Below are 23,380 nucleotides of genomic sequence, written 5' to 3'. Positions count from 1 at the left end.
AGAAGGGGTGAGTAGGAAATGTGTCAGGGGCAGCAGGGTGCAAGAGCCAAGCAGAGGAGGCTGAGTGAGGCTCGGTTGTTTATTGCTCTGAACTGTGGAGGAACCAAAACTTCTCATCAGTGCTGAATCAGAGGAGGTGGCACCCAAAGAGAGCCACAGAGGGTGGCCAAGAGAGGAACCCAAAGTGCAGTAAGAAAGAGGAAGAGAAGAATAAAAGTCCACCCCCTGATATGAAAGAGAGAGAGGCCCTGCAGTGCCTGCAGCTGAGGGTGGCTGCTGGGGTGGGACTGGACCCATCCTGGGGCTCCCCTGGAGCAGGGGCAGGGAGGCAGAGCAGGGCTGGAGCCCAGTGCCAGCATGCACAGGGGCTGCTGATGGGACACACAGCTTGGTGGCATCACTTGCTGGCACAATGGCAGCACTTGCCAGCCCTAAACTGGCCCCAGCAGCTCCCAGGCCTTTGTCCAGCCCTTTGTTTGGGGGCCCTGCAGAGCCTGTGAAGGTGAAGGACAGGTGGGGAGGGGCTGCTGGCTCCTGGGGGCTGCCTTCACTTCCCAACCAGCCAAGGAAACAAAGAGAAACCTTTGTATGGTGCAAAGGTCACTGGAAGGCAAGGAGTGGGGGAAAGGTCTGAGTGATTGTCTGGAGCCTGGCAGGATTGATCAGGGGCATTTGGCACATGGGCAACATCTTCCTGCTCCCTGCTTAGCAACCACACAAGATCCAACCTTGGTGCCATCTTTTGGTCCTTCACTACAGCCTCCTGAGAAGATGATTTCTTCCCAAGGATGAGCTCTAATGCAAACAGTGCTGGAAAGGGAGCAAGAAAGCAGAGAAGGCTGAGCACACACTGACAAGTTCTGTACAGGTTCAAACCAATCCTGCCAGGAGAAGAAACAATTCTTTGAGTCTCTTCAGTTGGCCCTGGTGGGAATCATTTCAAGGCCAAGTGCCTGGGCAGGGCTGTGCTGCAGCAGCAGCAGCTGCTGTGGTGGGCCAGGAGGCTCCTGTGCCCTTGGCAGAGCCTGGCTGCTGCTGCCAGTGGCAGCTCTCAGGCTGCCTTTGCCCCAGAGCTTTGAGCAGAGCCACGACTGGGGCTGGCTGGGGCAGGCTGTCAGCCCTTGCCAGGCTCTGCTGGCTCCTCCTTGCTGCAGGTGGCACCTGAGGCTTTCCTGTGGCTCCACCTTCACTGCCCAGCCTGGTGCTGGATCACAGAAGGGCAGGGGTTGGAAGAGGCCTCCAGAGATTATCCAGTCCAAGCCCCAGGGATGCATCCAGGTGGGCTTTGAGAGGCTCCAAAGGAGGAGAGTTCACAACCCCTATGGGCAGCCTGCTCTAGGGCTCCAGCAAGGAAGGAGCCCTCTAGCCCCCATCCCAGCTCCTGCATCCAACTGGAAGCAAGGCAGGGTCCAGTGCTGGGGCCGAGGGAGGGCCAGCCAGAGCTTGGTGTCTGCACACAGCTCCTCTCCCTCTTGCCCCTTAGGCTGATGGGTTTGGTGCAGCAAATGCCCTGAGCAGCCCTGCTGGGCTGATGTGCTGCTGGTGTGACAGCCCAGCTCCTGCTCCCCTCAGCTCCCTCCTTGCCCCCTCCAGCAGCTGCTGCTTTACAGTAAAATAAGCATTGTAAATCCAACTCCAAAACAACACCCAAGTGAGGTGGCACTTCCAGAGGAGGGCAGGGCCATGCCACCAGCAGTTCTGAGCAGGCTGTCCAACAGCTTCCCATAAATACTGTTGCATAAATACCTCCTTTGGAGCATGATTCCAGCCCCCTCCCCAAGCCTAGCACCCAGAAGCTGAAGGCCAGCACGCAGCTGCCACTGTCCACTGTCTGCCTGCCCAGAAGTGATCACTTCTGAGCTGTTCCTTCTGCTGTCAGCCAAGGATGTGCAGCAGGCTTGGCACTCTTGCCCTCCTGGCATGCCTGGAAGCCAGCCTGTGCAGTTGGAGTGAGCTGGTGAGCTGCAGCCTTGCTCAGACAACCCCAACAGCACCGTCCTGGGCTGCTGGGAGCTGGGAACTGCTGCTGTGGTCCGAGTTTGCTGGGCAGGTCGTTGGCTTCTTCAGGAGGCTGCTTGGTGATGCTGAGGGAGCTGCAAGGACCTAGTGCTTGGCTGGCCAGGGGCTCCTCGGGGCTGGAGGGGAGCTGGGAGGGACTGGAGGGGAAAAGCAGGACAGGGCATGGCTGTGGGCAGCTCTGGAAAGGAGATGCTGCAGGGCTGCCAGGCAGGAGAGGAGGTGGGAGCATGGCTCTGCTCTCCTGCCAGGCTGCTGGGTGTGCAGAGGGGCACTGCCTGGGCTCTGCTACTCACCTGGGCCCAAGGAGAGCTGCTCAGCTGCTGCCAGAGGAGGTGTGCCACCTGCAAGGCAAGTCAGCCCATCCTGCCAGCCATCCCCACAGCACCCAGGCTCCCAGCCAACAGGCCCACTCGTGCCGTGGCAGAGATGTGGCTCTCCCACCCTGGGCAGCGAGGGGGGAGTTTGGTGCCAGTGTGGCCTTTGTGCCTTGGTTTCAGCAGGGGCACAGCTTGGGTGGGGCCACTCAGGCACTTCAATGGCCCAGCACTGCCAGCATGCAGCCTGTGTGTGCACAACACCTCCACAGGATGATGATGAGGAAGGCCTGGGCTGGTGGAGGTGTTCCTGTCCATGGCAGGGAGTTAGAACTGGATGACCTTTTGGGGTACCTTCCAACCCCCACCCATGCTATGGCTCTGTGCCCCCTGAACTCAGGGCAGGTGCTGCACTGGCTGACTGCTTTTAGTTGCTGGTGCCACCTCCTAAACCACCCCAGCAGGGCACAAGCCATGCCCTGGGCACAGGTGCCACAGCTTCCCACTGCAGCAGCAGAAGCTAAGGCTTCCCCCAGCAGCCCTGGCCCCATGCCCACACCTTACCTTCCTGACACGTGGGTCCTGTGTGCCCATGGAGGCAGAGGCAGCGCCCATTCTGGGCATTGCAGTAGGAGCTGCTGGGGGCACACTGGCAGGCCAGGCTGCAGTCTGGGCCGTACTGGGTTGGTTGGCAGTCTGGTGGGAGAGCAGAGAGATGCTGAGGTGGCTGCAGAAACTCAGCCACCTCTTGCTGTGCAGCTGGCAGAGCTGGCAGAGGAGGCTGCATGCAGGGTAAGGCAGAGAACATGTTGCCTGCCCCCTGCCCTGCTCCTGAGCTCTGCTGCCAGAGGACAGGGAAGCAGCCCAAGCCCAAAGAAGTGTTAGGAGAAACTTCTTGGCTGAAAGGATTCTCAGACTGGCACAGGCTGCCCAGGGAGGGGATGGAATCCCCATGCCCAGAGAGGGCAGAGATGTGGTGCCATAGTTTGGCCCCAGTCCTGGCAGAGTCAGGATGGGTGACTCTAGAGGTCTCCTCCAACCAAACAGCTTCTCTGTCTCTGCTCCTGCTGCATTTGCTCCTCAGCCTTTGGCCCCTGCTGATCAGTGCCCTGGAGGCCAGAGGGGCATTTCTACCCAGACCTGGCTACAAACAGAAGCTGCAGAGTTGCCCACCGCTGTCCAAATGCCCTCTTCGAGGTGGCACACACTGGAATCCCCCTCCCACGAGAGCTCAGCTCCAACAGGAGGGGATTAGCAGGCACCTCAGGACTGGGTTTGCAGCCTCTAGTCCATGCCCTGGCTGGGCTGGGCTCAGCTCACCTGATTGACACTTGGCACCCGTTTTGCCAGGGGGACAGAGGCAGCGCCCCGTGGCCGGCTCGCAGGGCACACTGCCAGGGCAGTCACACTGCTGCTGGCATCCCAGGCCGTATGTCCCTGCCCTGCAGCCTGTGGGGAGAGAGGAGAAGGGCACAGGAGCTCTGGGGCTGCAGCCAGCACCCCGGGCAGCCCTCGGGAAGCAGCAGCAGGAGGAGGTACCTGTCTGGCAGCGCTCTCCAGCCAGCCCAGGGGGGCACTGGCAGCGGCCGGTGGCAGGGTCGCAGCTGGCTCCGTGCCCACAGTCGCAGCGCTCCTGGCAGCCAGCTCCGTGGAACCCCGGGGGGCAGCCTGGGATGGAAGTGAAGGATAGGATGAAGGCTCAGCGGCAAAGCCTCGCTCAGCCCAGCAGAGAGAAGCAGAGAGCCTGAGCTGGGAGAGCTGCCCGAGGGCAGCAGCTCCTTCGCAGTGGCACTCGGCACAGGGCTCGGCTCGGCAAGCCAAGGTGCGTGCCCCTGGCACAGCAGATCTGTCCAGGGAGCTCACGCAGAGACATCTTGGGGGAGGGGGTGTGGGTCCAGCCTGGAGAAGAGGCTGGGGGGAGCCCTTCTGGCTCTCTGCACCTCCCCAACAGGAGAGTAAAGTCGGGGGGTGTGTGTGGGGGGGGAGGTGTGGGCTCTACTCGCAAGGAACAAGCAATAGGAGAAGAGAAAATGCCTTAAGTTGAACCAGGGCAGGTCTGGGTTGGACACGAGGAACAGTTTCTGCCCCTTGAGGGGTGCCCAGCCCCAGGCCAGGCTGCTGAGGGCAGTGCTGGAGCCCCCATGCCTGGAGGGGGTCTCCAAGCTGTGGAGACGTGGTGCTGAGTGCCATGGGTTGGTGGTGCCCTGGCACTGCTGGGGTAAGGGTTGGAACTCCATCATCTGGAAGGTCTTTTCCAACCAAAACCATTCTGGTTTCCTACCTTCTCTGCCACTGGGAAGGGCTCCCTGTGGGCAGCAGTGGGAACAGAGCCTGTTGGTGCCCACAGCTTTGCCCTGCGGCTCTGCTCTCTGTGGGAGCTTTAGGAAACAACTTCTCTCCCCACCCCCCAAGCCCAAGGGGTTTCTGCTGCCACCACTCACTGTGCTCACAGAGGGGCCCATAGTGCCCCTTGGGGCACTGGCAGGCTCCTGTCCCCGGGTCACAGGTGGCATTGTGCAGGCAGGCACAGCGCAGCTGGCAGTTGGCACCAAACCTTCCCGGAGGGCATCCTGCAGGGGAGATGCCATGGAGGAGCTGCTCAGTGGCTGGAGAGCCAACCCTGGTCCTGCTTCTGCACCTCAGAAGGCCATGGTGTGGCAGGATAAGAGAAACTGGACCTGGCCTAGAACAGACTGGGTGGGCCCCATGGGCACTGGTCTGGGGCAGGACAAGGTGCCCAGGCTGGCCTTACCTAACTCGCAGGATGCCCCTGTCCAGCCAGGGGCACACAAACAGGAGCCATTAGCTGCATCACACAGACCTCCATTGTGGCAGGAGCAGGTCTGTTGGCAGTCCACCCCATACTGGTGTTTCTCACAGCCTGTAGGACAAGAAGAGATGGCAGTGGGCACAGGGACCATGGCATGATTCGGGCAGGAGTGCCCAAGCACAGGCAGAGGTCTTGGGGCGAGGGCCTCAGGTCCTGCACAGGACCTTTCCCACCCCTCTGCTTGCAGCACCCTCTTGTCCTGCTGCAGGACCCTGCAAGGGACATTTACCTTGCTCACAGGTGGGACCAGTCCTTCCTGGGGGGCAAACACAGTCTCCAGTGGCAGGGTGACAGGTGGCACCTTCCCCGCAGGAGCAGAGCCTGGCGCAGTCCTGGCCGAAGTGCCCAGCAGGGCATTCTGCAGGGGCACAAACCCTGAGCTGCCTTGGCCGTGCCAAAGCACAGCTGAAAGGCTGGAGAGGAGCTCACAGTGGCACAGAGCAGAGCGTGGGGAGGCTGGAGGAGCCCCCAGCCCTGTGCTGGTGCCAGCAGGGCAGGGCAGGAGCTCCTGGGGTCCCACTGCTGGGGCAGCAAAGCTTTGCTGGCAGACAGGAGGGCAGTGAGGGTGTGGTGGAGATGGAGAATCCCAGGCTGGTCTGGGTGGGAAGGGACCTTTGAAGCTCATCCAATCCAACCCCCTGCAGCCCAAAGGAACATCTGCACGTGGAGCAGGTTGCTCAGAGCCCCAAACATGACCTGGGATGGTGCCAGGGATGGGGCAGCTCTCACCTCTCTGGGCCACTCTCTCCCCACCCTCAGCATCAGAAGTTTCTCCCTTCTCCCCAGTCTGAGTTCAAACCATCACCTCCTGCCCTGGCACAGCAGCCCCTGCCCAGCAGCCTGTCCTTAGCCTTCCTGCAGGTCCCCAGAGCTGATGTGGCAAACCCCTCACAGCCTGGCACCTCCTTGGCATGAAGCAAACAGCACAGGAAAAGGTTTGCACGGTGAAGAGGGACAGCAAAGGAGCTCAGCTGCAGGCTCCCACAGCAAGGCTGGCACTGCCCTTCCAGCTGGAGCAGGGAGGGCACAGCTGGCAGTGCAGGGAGGAAACTGAGCCAAGGAGGTCTGCTGCTGCCAGCCCAGTGCAGGAGGTGCTCACTGTGACTGCCCCAGGCTCGGCAGCTCATCTGTGGGCAGGACTCATCTCTCCACCACTCCCCTCCGAGGACGCTGCCAGGAGCTCCTGTGCCCCCCAGCACTCACCCACGCTGCAGTCAGCACCGATGTAGCCAGCAGGGCAGTGGCAGGTCCCCGTGGCAGGGTCACACAGGCCTCCATTCCTGCACTGGCAGGGCCTTTGGCAGTCCCTGCCATACCAGCCAGGGGAGCACTCTGTGGGCAAAGAGAGGCACTGAGCCCAGAGCCTGAAATCACCACAACGAGCCAAACTGCCTGGGAAGCCACCACAGCCAAGCCACTGGAGAGGAAGGTGCCAGCTCTGCTGGAGAGGGTTTGTGCCAGGCTGGTGCAGTCGATGGGTTTGTGACCCACACAGAGCTGCCCCAAGGAGTGCCAAGGGCATGCAGCCCTCACACACCTCCCTTCCCTGAGCTGCTTGTGGCCACTGCAGCCAGCAGCAGCTCCTGCCAGCCTTGCTGAGGCATCGCTGCCCACCCCGCGGCGCACACAGGGGTGCAGGAATGGGACAGCAGCTGCAAGGCAGTGGCAGCTCTGCAGCAGCTGAAGCAAGCCCCAGACAGCTCCTCTGGGCAGGCTCATGGCAAGCGAGCAGCCAGGCCAGCAGCTGAGGCCAGCTCAGAGCTGCTCTGCTGATGCTATCCCTGGTTAAGTGTCCCACAGGCCAGAAGGGGAATGGGAAAAAGCCCCAGCCCCAGCGAGGCTTTGTTTGCACAACTCCTACTCAGGAGTTACTCACTGAGAGGGCAGAGCCTCTCGTCTGTGTGCAGGGCCAGGCTGGGCAAGGGAGCAGGACAACACTTGCCTGGCCAGACCCAGCCCTGAGCTGTGAGAGCTGCCCAGGGGTGAGGAGCAGCAGGAGAGAAGTCCTGCCCCAGGCTGCTGAGGACAAAGGCAGCCCCAGCAAGGAAGCAGGGAAGGACCCATCAGAAGCTGGGCTGGAAGGCTGCTCCTGCTGCCAGCCTTGTGCCAGGGCCATGGCTCTGCACCAGCACCAGCCTTCCATGGCAGCCCTGGGAGAGGTCCACAAAGGGGCAGAGGACCAGAACGTGGACTCACCCAGCTGGCAGGCAGGTCCATGGAAGCCAGGGGCACAGATGCACTGCCCAGTGACAGGGTGGCACTCCTGGGTGGCTCCAGCACACTGGCAGATCTGAGCACAGCCCTCACCGAAGGTCCCTGGCAGGCAGGCTGGCAGGAGAGAGGGCACCAAGGGGGCTCAGATTCCCTCAGCAGGAGCTGTGCCACCCCTCTCTGCTGAAGCCCTTTCCCCCTTTCTACTCGAAGCCAGGATTTAGGAGGTCTTTGCAGAGTGGTAGGGGTTGGCAAGCACTCCAGAGACCAACCTCTCTGCCAGGGCAGTGGGTTCCTGGCAGTGGAAGCTCTCTGCCACTCAAAGCAGAGACCCCACACAGGAATGGTTCCATGGCTTCAGGAAAGAATTGGCCTGAGAAGACAGCTGAGGACTTGGGGGCACCAACTGCCCTTGGCCACCCAGCCCTACCTACCCCAGGAGCCCCACAAGCTCCCATGCCCACAGGCAGACCTCCCCAGTGCCCTGTGCTCTGGGTGAGGAATGTGCTCACATGCCCCTGCCCTTTGCAGACTCACTCATGCCCACAGGAGCTCATTTTCACCCTGATTCATTGCTCATGCCCTGGCTGGCTGCAGAGCTCTGATTCCCCTCTTGGCTCCCTGTGCTCTGCTGACATTCTGCGGGCACACAGCCGGTGCCAAGGCGTGAGCTGCTCCTTGGCACAGCTCCCTGCTGGGCTGGGGTGGGGGGGGGGGGCTTTATGCTTGGGTTTCTCCTCCCCTCCAGCACCCCTCTCTATTTTCTGCAGCAGTTGCCTGACCCAGCACGTTCCCAGCAGCTCTGCCAGGGCAGGTTCCCTCCTTCCTACCCTGCTCGCAGGCGGAGCCAGTGAAGCCCGGCGGGCAGCCGCAGTGGCCGCTGGCATGGTGGCAGGGCACTCCCTGGGGACAGGCACAGCGACTGGCACAGTTCTTCCCAAAGGAACCTGGCAGACAGGCTGTGGGAAAGCAAGCAAGGAGATGTCAGGGCCCAGCTGGCCACCAGGTTATTTTTACTGCCCGTGGTGCTGAGCCAGGGTCCTGCACAACACCAACGCACAGCCTCTGCCAGGGCAAGCTGGCAACTGCTCAGCTCCTCCAAACCGTTTCCCACAGAGCCCTTCCAAAAAAATCAAAGTTTTCCTCCTTCCAAGGCTTTGGAAGAAGCCTGGGGTCCCCTGAGCAGGGCTGCTGTGCCCCCAAGGGCTGCTCTATCCCCCCAGGGGTGCCTGTGCCTCACAGAAAATGGGATGCTGTGCCCCTCAAGGATGGGATGCTGCACCCACCAGAGGATGCTATGCCCACCAAAGGATGGGATGCTGTGCCCAACAGAGGATGCTGTGCCCCTCAAGGGATGGGATGCTGTGCCCACCAAAGGATGGGATGCTGTGCCCCCCCAAGTGATGGGATGTTGTGCCCACCAAAGGATGTGATGCTGTGTCCCCCCCAAGTGATGGGATGTTGTGTCCACCAAAGGATGTGATGCTGTGCCCCCCCAAGTGATGGGATGTTGTGCCCACCAAAGGATGCTGCACCCCTCAAGTGATGGGATGCTGCTGTGCCCACGAAAGGATGTGATGCTGTACCCCTCAAGTGATGGGATGTTGTGCCCACCAAAGGATGGGATGCTGTACCCCTTCAAGTGATAGGATGCTGTGCCCACCAAAAGATGCTGTACCCCCCAAGTGATGGGATGCTGCTGTGCCCACCAAAGGATGTGATGCTGTGCCCCTTCAAGTGATGGGATGCTGCTGTGCCCACGAAAGGATGTGATGCTGTACCCCTCAAGTGTAGGATGCTGTGCCCACCAAAAGTTGCTGTACCCCCCAAGTGATGGGATGCTGTGCCACCTAAGGGATGCTGTACCCCCCAAGGGATGCCGTACCCCCCAAGGGATGGGATGCTGTGCCACCTAAGGGATGCTGTGCCCCCCAAGGGATGCTGTGCCCCCCCCCAAGGGATGCCCTCTCACCTTTCTCACAGCGCCGGCCCCTCCAGCCCGGGGGGCAGTCACAGGCACCAGTGACATGGTGGCAGGAGATGTTGTTCCCACAGGCACAGTGCTCCTTGCAGCCTGCCCCAAACCGCCCCTCTGGGCAAGCTTCAGCCATGCCAAGACAGGAGAGAGAAGGAGTTACATGGGGGGCTGGGGGGGGGCTTTCCTCACTGCAGCTCCTGCTTCCTTCCTGCCCATGCCATCCTTGGTGGCCTCTGCCAGCTCCTGCAGGTATTCCTGCTCTGGCAAGCAGTGTGCCCAGAGCTAACAACCCCTCGTGCCCTTGCTTTGGTGGTGATGGGCAGCACCAGCCTGGCAGCATGGGGACTGCAGCCCCTCTCTCACCCAGTGGCACGGGAAGATGTGGCATGGCCAGAGCTGACCACTTGCTCAGTGCCCCCTGATGCCCATCAGCAGTCAGACCTGCTGAGGGCATTGCTGCCCATGCAGGCCCAAGCTCTCTTTGCATCTGCAGCTTTTGGAAGTGTTATTGCTGGCACTGCTCAGGCAGGGCTGGTGCCAGCACAGGGCACTGAGGGCACAGCAGCAGATGTTTCATTTTGCTGCTGCATCTGCCACAGGAGAGCCTGGATCACAGAGCAGCTGCTCGGCAAAGCCTCCCAGGGAGCTGAGCTGTGCAGAGAGCAGCAGGGCAGGCACAGCCTGCCTCAGGCATGGGTGCAGAGACAGCAGGCTGCAGGAACAGCCTGGCAGCCAACAGGGCAACCAACAGGTTGTTTGTCCATGCCAGGGCCCAGGCTTGTGCCCTTGGCTGTGGTGAGAAGGTTGTGTGCACCGTGCAGGTGCCAGCAGGAGTTTGCTGTGTGTGGAGCACAGGCAGGGAGAGCTCAGCTCTGGGGCTGAGAGAAGCAGGGCAGGGCTGCAGGGGCAGCAGGGGTTGGCTTTGTGTGGCAAGAGAAGCTGGGGCTGAGCTCAGTGCAGGAACGTGGGCAGAGAGGGAAGTGCCCAGGCAGTGATGGCCAAGGCCATGGGGACACCTGGGCACCAGAGCCCCCAAACACTCATCCTTCAGAACCCCCAGGCTGGCAGCTTGACACTGCCTCATGGTGAGGGCCTTGCTGCTGGGGTTCTAGGAACGGGGGCTTGGGGGGCTTGGGAGGAGTGTGAGGTTTGGGGGTGGGGGGTTGGGGCTGTAAGGGCGTGGCAGGCCTGAGGGTGCAGCAGAATCCATCTGCTCGTCCTCAGCCAGGGAGGTGAGCTGCAGGCTGGACCCTGTGCCAAGGCTGGACCCCGTGCCAAGGCTGGACCCCGTGCCAAGGCTGGGCTGCCAGCCGAGCTGCTCTCAGAACAGAGATGTTCCCAGGGAACCTGAGAGCACTTGGAGCTGGCTGGTGGCAGAAGCAGCTGCAGAGGGCAGACTCCCACTGGCTTGGACCAGGAGCTGCCTTTTGCACTGTCCTCTGAGGGCTGTGCCAGCCTGAGGAGCCATGACCCCTGAGAGGGAAGGAGCTTGTGGATCTCCTCTTGGTGTGCCAGTCCCTGCTGCTGGCAGGAAGGCAGTAGCCTTCTCTACCCCTGCTCCTGCTGAGGGGACCACCAGGGTGTGCAGGCAGCAGACAGAAGGGGAGCAGGAGCCTGCTGAGTGCCAGGGGAGCAGGAGCCTGAGTGCCAGGGCAGCAGGAGCCTGCTGAGTGCCAGGGCAGCAGGGCTGAGCCAGGCATTGAGGTGCAGAACCACCAGGGGAAAGCAGAGGGAAGCTGCTGTGGCCCCTGCAGACCCCAACCCCTTGGGAAGGCAGAAAGCTAGGCACCAGCAGGGCATGCAGCCCAAACCATGGTGGCATCTGCAAGCTCGCTCTGCAGGGCTGAATCTCAAGTTTGCTGTCTCTGCTTAACCCCCCTTGGCCCCCAGCCCCCCTGGGCAGGACCAGGCTGCTGCTGCTGCAGTGCCCAGGTCAGGACCTCGTGTCCTACTTACGGCTCTGGCACTTCTCTCCCGTCCAGCCTGGCTGGCAGAGGCAGTGCCCATGCTGGTGGTCACAGAGTCCCCCATGATGGCACTCGCAGAGCTGCTGGCAGCCTGCTCCGTGCTGGCCCTGGGCACAGGCTGCCAGGATCAAGGAATTGTGTTGGTTAGAAGAGACCTTCCAGATCATGGAGTGCAACCCTTGCCCCAGCACTGCCCCAGCACCACCAACCCATGGCCCTCAGCACCACACCTCCATGGCATTGAGACCCCTCCAGGCATGGGGACTCCACCACTGCCCTGGGCAGCCTGAGCCAGGGCTGAACAACCCTCGAGGGGCACAAATTGTTCTTTATGTCCAACACAAACCTCCCCTGGGGCAGCTTGAGGCCATTTCCACTTAGCCTGTCACTTGCTCTGTGGGAGTAGAGCCCACCCCCACCCCCACCCCACCCCCTCTCAGGCTCCAGCCTCCTTTCAGGGAGGTGTAGAGGGCCAGAAGGTCTCTTCTCAGCCTCCTCTTAGAATCATAGAATCAACCAGGTTGGAAGAGACCTCCAAGTTCATCCAGTCCAACCTAGCACCCAGCCCTAGCCAGTCAACCAGACCATGGCACTAAGTGCCCCAGCCAGGCTTGGCTTCAACACCTCCAGGGATGGTGACTCCACCACCTCCCTGGGCAGCCCATTCCAATGCCAATCATTGTCTCTGTCAACAACTTCCTCCTAACATCCAGCCTAGACCTTCCCCAGCACAACTTGAGGCTGTGTCCCCTTCTTCTGTTGCTCCTTGCCTGGCAGCAGAGCCCAACCCCACCTGGCTACAGCCTCCCTGCAGGCAGCTGCAGACAGCAATGAGCTCTGCCCTGAGCCTCCTCTTCTGCAGGCTGCACACCCCCAGCTCCCTCAGCCTCTCCTCATAGGGTTTGTGTTCCAGGTCTGTCACCAGCTTTGTTGCCCTTCTCTGGACACCTTCCTCTTCTCCAGGTCCCTCAGCAGGAGGAGGCTTCCCCCACGCCCAACCTCCCCTCACACACACGGCAAAGGAGCAGGGACCCCCTCCAGCAGCACCCCCAGCCCCCGGAGCAAAGCAAGCCCCAGACAGGCAGAGCCAGCACAGCCTTACTCACCCAGCTCACAGGCCAGCCCCGTCCACCCCTGGGCACAAGCACAGTGCCCCGTGGCTGGGTCACAGGTGGCACCGTTCTGGCAGAGGCAGCGCTGGTGGCAGCCCTGCCCGTAGAGCCCCGGCGGGCACACTGCAGGGGAAGCAGAGCACACAGCTCCAGCACAACACAGCCCTGCAGGCAAGTGGCACAGCTCTGGTGGCACAGCTCTGGTGGCCACCTGGAGCCAGGGGTGGGCAGCCTGCTGGGGCACGAAGTACCGCAAGGAGGGGCAGAGAGAGCACAGGGTGAAGGGTTTGGAGAGCAGGGCTAGGGAGGAGCAGCTGAAGGAGCTGGGGGTGGTTAGTGTGGGGAAGAGGAGGCTGAGGGTAGAGCTCATTGCTCTCTACAGCTCCCTGAGAGGAGCTTGCAGTGAGGTGGGGTTGGGCTCTTCTCCCTAGTCTCAGGTGATAGGAGGAGAAGAAATGGCCTGGAATTGTGCCAGGGGAGGGTTAGGTTGGAGACCAGGAAAGATTTCTGCGCTGCAAAAGTGGTCAGGGATTGGCACAGGCTGCCCAGGGAGGTGGTGGAGTCCCCATCCCTGGAGGTGTTCAAGAAACCTGTGCCCATGGCACTTGGGGACATGGTTTGGTGGCCACAGTGGTGCTGGGTTGGTGTTGGACTGGAAGCTTACAGGCTCAAAGGATGTCAGGGGTTGGAAGGGACCCAAAGAGATCAGCCAGGCCAACCCCCCCACCAGAGCAGGACCATATAATCTAACTCAGGGCACACAGGAACACATCCAGACAGGCCTGGAAAGGCTCCAGAGAAGGAGACTCCACAACCTCTCTGGGCAGCCTGTGTCAGGGCTCTGGGACCCTTCCAGCAAAGAAGTTCCTCCTTGTGCTGAGCTGGAACCTCCTGTGCTGCAGCTTCCATCCATTGCTGCTTGTCCTGTCCCAGGGAGCAGTGAGCACAGCCTGTCCCCCCCTCCTGACCCCCAGCCCTCAGAGATTTATAGACATTCATTAAATCCCCTCTCAGTCTTCTCTTCTCCAGACTAAGCAGCCCCAGAGCCCTCAGCCTCTCCTCACCAGGCAGTGCTCCAGTCCCCTCCTCATCCTCCTAGCCCTCCACTGGACCCTCTCCAGCAGATCTCTGTCCCCCTTCAACTGGGGAGCCCAAAGCTGAAGGCAGCACTCCAGATGAGGTCTCACCAGGGCAGAACAGTGAGCAAAGAGTGGCAGGGAACCATCCACACTGTCTCCCCATCCTCAACCTGACAAACCTCAGTCCATGCAGAGCAGAAAAACAAAGGATGATATGACCCAAGGGAAACTGTGGCTCAACATCATCACCTCAGGAACAGTGTGGCCAGCAGGACAAGCTCTCAGAGGGCTTCTCCAAGCCAAACTATTCCGTGGTTATGTGGCTGTAAGGCTGCTCAGCTCCCACAGAAAGCCACTTGGTCTTTCACCTGCTCAGCTCAAAGGTAGTGATGGCTTAGGGCTCTTTTCAGAGCCTTCTCAGCCCTGCTGGTGGCCAATCCACACCAGAGGAAAGGCTGGAGGAGCTCTGAGCTGCAGAACATCCTCCTCTGCTAGCCTCAGTGCCTGCTGGAGCCCTGAGCACTGGAGAAGAGCTCTCATGTGCAGAGCCCCAGTGAGCTGTGCCAGGGGGCAGCCCTGGCTTCATAAAATCAAGCAGGTTGGAAGAGAGCTCCAAGCTCAGCCAGCCCAACCTAGCACCCAGCCCTGCCCAACCAACCAGACCATGGCACTAAGTGCCCCAGCCAGGCTTGGCTTCAACACCTCCAGGGACAGAGACTCCACCACCTCCCTGGGCAGCCCATTCCAATGCCAATCACTCTCTCTGGCAGCAACTTCCTCCTAACATCCAGCCTCAACCTGCCCTGGCACAACCTGAGACTGTGTCCCCTTGTTCTGTTGCTGCTTGCCTGGCAGAAGAACCCAACCCCACCTGGCTCCTTGTGCTGCAGGACCAGGCTGCTGCTCAGTGTGCTGCTAGCAGACTGCAAGGCAGTGCAGTGTCTGGAGAAGGCAACTCCTTGGCTTTGCCCTCTGAGTGAGCCAGGAGCTGCTGCAGCCTGGCCCTGCTGATGCGCTCTGCTGCCATTGCTACTCCAGTGAAAGCCCCAGGAAAGGGCATTTCTGAGGCATGCTGGCAGGGGCAGCAGCAGGCTGGGCTCAGAGGGGCCCCAGGAGGTGCTACCTTGCTGGCAGGTGGGTCCCATCCAGCCAGCTGCACAGAGGCAGTGGCCGCTGACGTGGTGGCAGGAGGCGTTGGAGCAGCTGCACCTCTGGCTGCAGTTCTGGCCGTAGCTGCCCTCCTGGCACGCTGTGTGGGGGCAGAAGCAGGTAGGTGGCAGCCATGGGTTCCATCAGCCAGACCCTTACCAACCATCCCCCAGTGCTCTTAGCTGGCAGAGGAACAGACACTGGTGGGCAGCTGCTTTGGGTGGCTGGGTCGGGTGGGTTTATGGTGCCACGGGGCAGGGGCAGCTGGGTTCTAGGGGTGTCTGGCAGCCAAACATTGGCACTGCTGATAGCCTCAGCACCATCTGACCCAGCAGGGAGCTGTTTTGCTGCTGGCCCAAGGCCTCATCACACTCAGCAACAATGTGCTCAGATAAAGTCCCCCCAGGCCCTCTGCAGACCCAGACTCTTCTGTGCTGCACTGGAGGAACTGCCACACACAGGGCACAGACACCTCAAGCTGATCTGTATAGCCTGGCACAGCAGGAGGTGGAGAAGGCTCTGAATGCTTCATGGAGGGCTGCCTCTGCATGGCACCATCCCATCCTGCTCCATGCCATCCCAACTCACTCCCATTCCAACCTACCCCACCTTAAACCATCCCATCCCAAACCTTCCCATCCTATCTCTGTCCATCTCATATTGCCCCATTCCATCCTATCCCATCCCCTCCCCACCCCAGCCACAGAAGATGGGAGCCCAGCTGGAGTGACACTCACCCTGGGCACAGTGAGGCCCCTCCCAGCCAGGGGCACAGTGGCACTGGCCTGTGACGTGGTCACAGCGGGCACCGTTGAGGCAGTGGCAGGCTTGCTGGCACTCCAGACCATAGAACCCATCAGGGCAGGCTGTGGAAAACAAAGGAGCAAGCCCCACAAAACACCTGTACAGGGAGCTGGGAACGTCCCAGCAGAGCTGAGAACGTCCCAGCAGAGCTGAGATGCCTCTTGGTGGCCCCTTCTGCTGCCACGATGCCACAGCAGTGTGACGGGCACCTGGCAGCGGCTCTGCCCCTGGCAGGGCAGCAGAAGGAGCTTGTCCATGCCAGGCACTCAGCGTGCAGAACAAAGCTGTGGTGGGGCAGAGGGACACTGGCACTGAGGCTTCTGACCACCAAGAGACCAAGCAGGCTGAACCCTGCACCCAAGGGCCCCTTGGAGGGGCTGCAACGTATGTGCCCACAGGGGTGGCCGCAGCAGCTGGGCACTGCCCCCTCCTTCACCCTTGGTTAGTCTTTTTTTCCCCCCCTAGACCTTTTTCCCTTGGGATTAACCCAGCTGCAGCTGGATTCTGGCTGCTGGGGCAGCAGAGCCAACCAGGGGGTGCTGCCCCTGCTGGCACTGCTGGGTGCCCAGGCAGGGGTACTCACGGTGCTCACAGAAGGTCCCTCGCCAGCCTGGGGCACAGGTACAGGCACCGCTGATGTGGTCACAGGCAGCTCCGTTGTCACACTGGCACTGGTGCTGGCAGCTCAGCCCGAACCACCCTGCTGGGCACTCTAGCAAGCAGGGGCAAAGGGGTATGAGGAGCCTGGCCTGGCATCCCCGGGGTGCTACACAAGGGCCACGATTGGAAAGAGCAGTGTCTGGGCAGCTGCCTCCCTGCAATGCCCAGTGGGCTCTGCCCTGCCCCTTCCAGGCATGCACCCATGCCACCCAACACCCCCCCCCCGGGGACAAGGTGGGGCTGCCCCATCACACACAGGGCATGAGGACTGAGTGTCTCTGACTGAACCAAGAAGAAACATGGACCATGACACCTCCCTGTGCAGGGCAAAGGACAATTCCTTTCCCTTGGAATACAGCTCTGTGCCTCCTGGCTCACAGGTAAGTGGTGGCTGGGCATACAAGGCAGCCTGGGCAGGCAGGGCAGGCAGGATATACAGGGCTGACAGGAAGGCAGGATATACAGCACTGGCAGGGCAGCCTGGGCAGGCAGGGCAGGCAGGATATCCAGAGCTGGCAGGGCAGCCTGGGCAAGTGGGTAGGCAGGGCTGATAGGGAGGCAGGGCAGGCAGGGCTAGCAGGTAGGTAGGGCTGGCAGGGCAGGCAGGATAGGCAGGGCAGCCTGGGCAGGTAGGATATCCAGGGCTGAGAGGAAAGCAGGTCAGGCAGGGCTAGCAGGGCAGCCTGGGCAGGTAGGATATCCAGGGCTGAGAGGCAGGCAGGGCAGGCAGGGCTAGCGGGTAGGTAGGGCAGGCAGGGCTGGCAGGATAGGCAGGGCTGGCAGGGCAGCCTGGGCAGGTAGGATAGGCAGGGCTGGCAGGGCAGCCTGGGCAGACAGGCAGGTATCCAGGGCTGGCAGGGCAGCCTGGGCAGACAGGCAGGATAGGCAGGGCAGCCTGGGCAGGCAGGCAGGATAGGCAGGGCTGGCAGGGCAGCCTGGGCAGGCAGGCAGGCAGGATAGGCAGGGCAGCCTGGGCAGCCTGGGCAGGCAGGCAGGCAGGATAGGCAGGGCAGCCTGGGCAGCCTGGGCGGGCAGGCAGGATAGGCAGGGCTGGCAGGGCAGCCTGGGCAGACAGGCAGGTATCCAGGGCTGGCAGGGCAGCCTGGGCAGGCAGACAGGATAGGCAGGGCTGGCAGGGCAGCCTGGGCAGACAGGCAGGATAGGCAGGGCTGGCAGGGCAGCCTGGGCGGGCAGGCAGGATAGGCAGGGCTGGCAGGGCAGCCTGGGCAGGCAGGCAGGATAGGCAGGGCTGGCAGGGCAGCCTGGGCAGGCAGGCAGGATAGGCAGGGCTGGCAGGGCAGCCTGGGCAGGCAGGCAGGATAGGCAGGGCTGGCAGGGCAGCCTGGGCAGGCAGGCAGGATAGGCAGGGCTGGCAGGGCAGCCTGGGCAGGCAGGCAGGCAGGCAGGGCGGCACTCACTGTGCTGGCAGCGGCTGCCCGTGTAGCCGGCGTCGCAGAGGCACTGCCCGGTCTCGGCGCTGCAGCTGCCGTCGCTGTTGCTGCAGTTGCAGCGGTGAGCGCAGTCCGGACCCCAGCGACCTGCATCACAGGCTGAGAGACACAGACCAGGGACCCTTAACGGTGCCCGCTCCTCATGCCCAGCGTGCCCAGCGAGCAGAGGTGTGGGCATGGCACCGCTGAGTCCCTGGGGCAGGCTGCCCGGAGAGGCTCTGGAGTCTGCTCCTCTGGAGAGCTTCCAGCCCCGCCTGGACATTGGGATCCTGAGGGGCTGCACTGGATGAGCTCCAAAGGTTCCTCCCAACCACTCTGGAGTTCCAGGATTCCTCAGGCTGCTATGGTCACAGATTCCAACTGCTCCCTCGGGCAGGAGGATAAACATGGCTGGAGGTCCTCAGCCCAGCCAGGGCACAGGGGCACTACACCAGCAAAGAGCTGATGTGATGGCACCCATGGCACTGGCAGGGTAGAGTGGAGAAAGCTAAAGCACCTCAGAGAGAGCCCTTCTGGGCAGAAGCATGGCACGGAGGTGGCAATGAAGCAGAGAGCAGTGCAGCTGTGCAGAGGGCAGTGTGCCCTGGGAGCTGTGGGTGATGCCCACCAGGTACCTCTCTGGCAGTTGTGTCCCGTCCAGCCTGGTGCACAGCTGCAGGTCCCCGTCACAGGATGGCAGTGCCCCTCGTTCCCACAGTGGCAGCTCAGCTGGCAGTCTGGCCCAAACCAGCCTGCTGGACACACTGCCAACACACAGAGGGACAGGCTGCAGGGGGGCATTCTGCCCCCACAGCAGGGACTGCCTCCCCCACCCCCAGTAGACACCACAGCATCCCCCTCTGCAGAGCCACCAGTGCTCCTTGGCCCAGGGTGGGCACTCAGCTCTGAGGTGGGTAAGGGGCTCAGGGTTCTACCTCCCCTCCTGTGCTGCAGAGGTTACCTCTGTGCAGACAGGGCCAGAGGGGCTCAAAGGGCAGAACCCAGCCCATGCTGCAATGCTTGGGGCAAGAGAGACGTGCCCTGAGCTGCCTGCTCTGGAGCTGGATGCCCTTCTGGCTAGAGCAGGTGCCCCAGCTCAAGCCAAGGAGCCCCCTCCCAGCTGCAGGCAGCCAGGGCCCCTGCAGGCTTGATGCCCCTTGGGCAGCACTCACCCTCCTGGCAGCGGCGCCCAGTGTAGCCGGGGGGGCAGCGGCAAGCTCCCGTGGCAGGGTCACAGCTGCCGTTGTTCAGGCAGTCAGGGCAGATCTCCTGGCAGCCCAGGCCCCAGCGACCATCAGGGCAAGCTGGAGGGTGGGCAAAGAGAGAGGACATGAGGGGAACAGCAATCTTCCAGTGCGTGGCCGTGGGGTCCCTGTCCTCTCCTTGCCATGGCTGTAGCACAACAGGGGCTGGGGGTTTGGCAACGAGTGGCCAGCAGGAAGGACAATGCCTGCTGGAGTGCTTGGTAAAGAGCCTTGGAGCCTGCTGAGGGCTCTGCTGGGCTCACTCCAGCACTGCCATGTCCGTTGTGGCTTTGCATCTGCTCCTGGGCACCTGCAAGGCCTCCTCACTAGGAAGCGATGCTGTTGGCACAGGCTCTTCAGGGCTGCCGGCACAGCACCAGGCAGCACCAGCCCTGCCCTGAGCTGCAGCTGAGAAGCCAAGGGCTGGCTGCTGGCTGAACAGGGCCAGCTCCACACCTCCCTCCCCACCTCAGCCCGGGGGCTGCTGCTGCCTGCTCACCTTGGCCGCAGTCGTGTCCCGTCCAGCCGGGTGGGCAGTGGCAGTGCCCGCTGATGGGGTCGCAGGAGGCTCCACCACACAGGCAGGGCTCCTGGCAGCCTGCTCCAAACGTCCCCCGTGGGCACTCTGCACCAAAAGAGCAAAGAGAGAGCTGCCAGCTCACAGCCACAGATTGCATGGGGCTGGAAGGGACCCCGCAAGGGGCATCTCGCCCAAGCCCCCTGCAGGCAGCAGGGACACCTCCAACTAGGGCAGGCTGCCCAGGGACACAGCGAGTCTCACCTGGAATGCCTGCAGAGACACCACCCCAGGGCAGCCTGTGCCAGTGTCTCATCACCCTCACTGTGCAGGATGCCCTCCTGATGCCCAACCTAACTCTGCCCTGCTCCACTGCTCTCATCCCATCCCCACAGCCACTCTGAGCAGCCCTTCAGGACAGGGCTGGCGAGGAGCAGCTAAGGGACCTGGGGTGGTTATCCTGGGGAAAAGGAGGCTGAGGGGAGACCTTTTGGCACCTTACAACCCCCTGAGAGGAGGTTGGAGCCAGGGGGGAGGGAGTTGGTCTCTTCTCCCAGGTAACAAGTGACAGGGCAAAAGGAAATGGCCTCAGGTTGCCCCAGGGCAGGTGTAGGTTGGACACGAGGAACAATTTCTGCCCCCAAAGCGTTCTCGAAGTCGGTCCCAGGCTGCCCAGGGTGGTGGTGGATTCCCCATGCCTGGAAGGGTTTCAAAGCCATGGAGCTGTGGTGCTGAGGGCCACGCTTTGGTCACTGACTCCAGGGTTTGGGCAGCCCCCCAAAGCCCAGCGCTGAGGAGAAGCAGAGCAGAGTGGGGATTTCAGGCACACAGTGGAGGTTTTGTTGTTCCTCCTCTCTGCTAATTGATGGCAGATGTTTGTCTTCACCCTTTAATCATTTCCAGCCCGGACAGCAGCCAAGAGCCTACTATTTCTATGCAAATATTTGTGTTATTTCCTGTCACTCCCCCTCCAGGCTCAAGCTCCTTTCTTAGGCTCTTTAAAAATACCCCGACCCAAGCACCCAACCCATGGGGCTCTGGGGACAGCAGTGGCCCAGGATGGAGGGGGGAGCTCCAGAGCCACCAGAAGCCCTGCCAGGGGCACAAGCCGTGCAGAAGCTGCTCCCAGCACTCTTCTGAGCACCTGGGAGCAAGGACAGGCTTGCTTCAGAACTTCTTGTGACCATCTGCAGCTCTTCTGCTGGCCCCCAGACCAGCTTGCTCCCAGCAGCCATGGTGTTAGGCAAGGAGGTGATGTGCTGGGAGCTTCGTGTGGGTGAGAGCTGCAGTTCTGGGCTGGCTGGGGGTGGGATGCTTGGGGCTGCTTCAGGGAGTGCAGAAAGTCTGGGGATGCTTGGACCCAAACTCAGCTGCTGCACACCAGGAGGCTTCTCATGCAGCCTGTCCCCAAGTGGGGACTTCCAGGAGTTCAAATCTGTGCCTTTGCTGTTGGTTCCAACCAGCTGAAAAGTGACTCAGGAGGAGGCAGCCTCAGCAGAGGGGGAGGTTGGCTTCTCAGCTCCCAGGCTGGTGAAAGTTCTCCCTTCCCAAGGACTGTGCTCGTGTCTTGGACTCATCACCTCGTGCCAGTGACTCACTGCCTTTAGCTGCACTCAAGCCACCTTTGCTAGAAGAAAGCCAAGCCCTCTGCCAGCCCTACCCCCACCCAGGACCCTCCAGGAGGGGCAGCCCAAGAGCCTGGTGTCACACTGCACACACAGAGCTGGGCAGTTCCATGCCATGCTGCCACCTGGCCCCTCCTGTGAAGAGCAGAAAGCAGTTTGTACCCTGATGTGGATCACAGCCAACAGTTCCCTTTCCATTCCAGGGCCAAGCTGAGTTCCAAGGTGGAGCAGAGAACAGAGCAGAAAATGGGATCCTGTTCTGCTGGGGACTGAGTGCCTGGAAGTCAGGAGACATCCAAGGGCTGGAGAAGATAACCAGAGAGCACCACCTTCATCTACAGAGCAGAGATGCCCAAGTGATGGGACAAAGTGAGGCCTTGCTCTCCTTTCCTGAGACTCATCCTGCAGCAGAGTTCCTGCTTCCCTACCTGCAGGGATTCAGAGACCTCCAAGAGCAGCTCTTGTGTCCTTCAGAGCCAGTTCAGCTTTCACTCATTAGATCAGCTCAGAGCTTGGGGGTCTGAGAGAGCACAGGAGTCCTGGAGGTGCTCTCAGGTTGTTCTGTATGGCAGAGGTCTGTGTGTGTGAGGAGTCAGGAGCCCAGGGCAGGGCTTCACCTTACCTTGGTCGCAGTTCTGCCCCTGGTAGCCTGGGGGGCATTCCTTCAGGCACTCTCCGGTGACATGGTCGCAGGGCACCTCTGCAGAGCAGCTACACCTCTGCTGGCAGCCATCCCCATAGTACCCAGGGGCACAGCCTGGTGACAACCACAGCAAAAGAGAAAGAACATCTGGCATCACCCAGCTGAGCCTGTGACAGGTGGCAGCCCCAGGGCACAGCGGTGGCACCGCTGGGTACAGGAGGCTGGGTGAGCTCCACCTGCACACACAGGCAGGTTCTGTGGCTGACTGTAGAATCACAGAATCAAGCAGGTTGGAAGAGAGCTCCAAGATCATCCAGTCCAACCTAGCACCCAGCCCTAGCCAGTCAACCAGACCATGGCACTAAGTGCCTCAGCCAGGCTTTGCTTCAACACCTCCAGGCACACAGACTCCACCACCTCCCTGGGCAGCCCATTCCAATGCCAATCACTCTCTCTGACAACAACTTCCTCCTAACGTCCAGCCTGAACCTGCCCTGGCACAGCTTGAGACTGTGTCCCCTTCTTCTGTCCCTGGCTGCCTGGCAGCAGAGCCCAACCCCACCTGGCTACAGCCTCCCTTCAGGCAGTTGCAGACAGCAATGAGCTCTGCCCTGAGCCTCCTCTGCTGCAGGCTGCACCCCCCCAGCTCCCTCAGCCTCTCCTCACAGGGCTGTGCTCCAGGTCCTTCACCAGCTTTGTTGCCCTTCTCTGGACACCTTCCATCACCTCAACATCTGACCTAAGCAGGAGCTCAGACACTCTGAAGAGAGTGGGAAGGGAGCTGAGATCTTCTCCAGGAGAAGGAGTTAGGGGTAGGGAGGAGGCTGCAGCTGGCAGCGGTTGGCACTCACGGGTCTGGCAGCGCTGGCCGTGGTAGCCTGGCTTGCAGTGGCAGGAGCCATCCCTCTTGTCACACTCCTGGGTGTTGTCCTGTTCACACTGGCACTCCTCAGAGCACCCAGCACCGAAGGCCCACTTGGGGCAGGCTGGAGGAGAGGGAAAGAGCTGGTTAGGGAGAGACCTGCCAGCAGCACAGGGCAAGGTTCAGAGATGGTTTGGCCCTTCCCAGGATGGCAGCGAGAAAGGAAGGGGCTGAAAGTCACAGATCTGCAGAGAGTGAGGTTGGGCTGGAAGGGACCTTCAAGACCTCTCCCTCCCAGCCTCAGGTTGCTGGAGGTCTCATCCAACCTGGCCTTGGGCACCTGCAGGGAGGTTGTGGAGCACAGAATCACCCAATGTGATCTTCGATCACATTGGGTGATTCTGTGCTCCACAACCTCCCTGGGCAACCTGTGCCAGTGTCTCACCACCCTCACTGGCAGCAATTTCTTCCTCATCTCCAGTTTCAATCCACTCCCCCTCATCCTAGTCCCTCCCTGTAGGTGGAGGAGGTGAGGAGAGCTGTACCCAGGTGGCAGTAGCGTCCGTACAAGCCAGGGTCACACAGGCAGGCTCCATAGATCCGATGGCACCGACCCCGGTTGGCACAGTTGCATTTTTTCCTGCATTGCTTCCCATAAAATCCTTTAGGGCACCCTAGAAACAAGGAGAGGTTTTGGGTAGGAGCAGCCAGTTCCAGCCTGTGGCTTTATCTCCCGTGGCAGAGCACAGGAGAGCTGTGAAGAGTGCAGGCTGGAGGGCACCAGCCAAGGGAGGTGACCCTCAGCAAGGGGCTGCTGGGCAGGGATGTGCTGAGTCTCTACTCACTAAGGTGACACCAAGATGGGATTGCTGCAGCACTCCTGGCCTTGCACAGTGCCACACTTGCTGCCACCTCCAGCCTTACCAGGTGCCACCA

General features: G+C 61.3%; 1 protein-coding gene across 5 annotated transcripts in view; it reads right to left on the bottom strand.

The window, feature by feature from the left end:
- Positions 1-65: 65 nt before the first annotated feature.
- MEGF6 (multiple EGF like domains 6) overlaps positions 66-23,380 on the bottom strand; it is a 57,171-nt gene continuing 33,856 nt past the window's right edge. For 3 of the 5 annotated variants that reach the window (XM_064172055.1, XM_064172056.1, XM_064172059.1), the window contains 24 exons: positions 22,990-23,118; positions 22,434-22,568; positions 21,562-21,696; positions 19,297-19,422; positions 18,726-18,857; positions 18,189-18,317; positions 17,542-17,673; positions 16,047-16,175; positions 15,397-15,525; positions 14,634-14,759; positions 12,426-12,554; positions 11,309-11,437; positions 9,347-9,475; positions 8,205-8,333; positions 7,360-7,491; positions 6,367-6,495; positions 5,393-5,521; positions 5,086-5,214; positions 4,775-4,903; positions 3,873-4,001; positions 3,654-3,782; positions 2,898-3,029; positions 2,313-2,360; positions 66-2,156 (listed from right to left, as the gene is read on the bottom strand). In XM_064172055.1, coding sequence (XP_064028125.1) covers positions 2,104-2,156; positions 2,313-2,360; positions 2,898-3,029; positions 3,654-3,782; positions 3,873-4,001; positions 4,775-4,903; positions 5,086-5,214; positions 5,393-5,521; positions 6,367-6,495; positions 7,360-7,491; positions 8,205-8,333; positions 9,347-9,475; positions 11,309-11,437; positions 12,426-12,554; positions 14,634-14,759; positions 15,397-15,525; positions 16,047-16,175; positions 17,542-17,673; positions 18,189-18,317; positions 18,726-18,857; positions 19,297-19,422; positions 21,562-21,696; positions 22,434-22,568; positions 22,990-23,118 — 2,957 coding nt within the window. In that variant the 3' untranslated portion in view covers positions 66-2,103. The remainder of the gene's footprint in view (positions 2,157-2,312; positions 2,361-2,897; positions 3,030-3,653; positions 3,783-3,872; positions 4,002-4,774; positions 4,904-5,085; positions 5,215-5,392; positions 5,522-6,366; positions 6,496-7,359; positions 7,492-8,204; positions 8,334-9,346; positions 9,476-11,308; positions 11,438-12,425; positions 12,555-14,633; positions 14,760-15,396; positions 15,526-16,046; positions 16,176-17,541; positions 17,674-18,188; positions 18,318-18,725; positions 18,858-19,296; positions 19,423-21,561; positions 21,697-22,433; positions 22,569-22,989; positions 23,119-23,380) is intronic. The other 2 variants (XM_064172058.1, XM_064172057.1) reach the window with 2 other exon arrangements.

Source organism: Pogoniulus pusillus, chromosome 36 (genome assembly GCF_015220805.1).
Source record: "Pogoniulus pusillus isolate bPogPus1 chromosome 36, bPogPus1.pri, whole genome shotgun sequence".
NCBI lineage: Eukaryota > Metazoa > Chordata > Aves > Piciformes > Lybiidae > Pogoniulus > Pogoniulus pusillus.
This window is presented reverse-complemented; position numbering and strand designations above follow the sequence as displayed.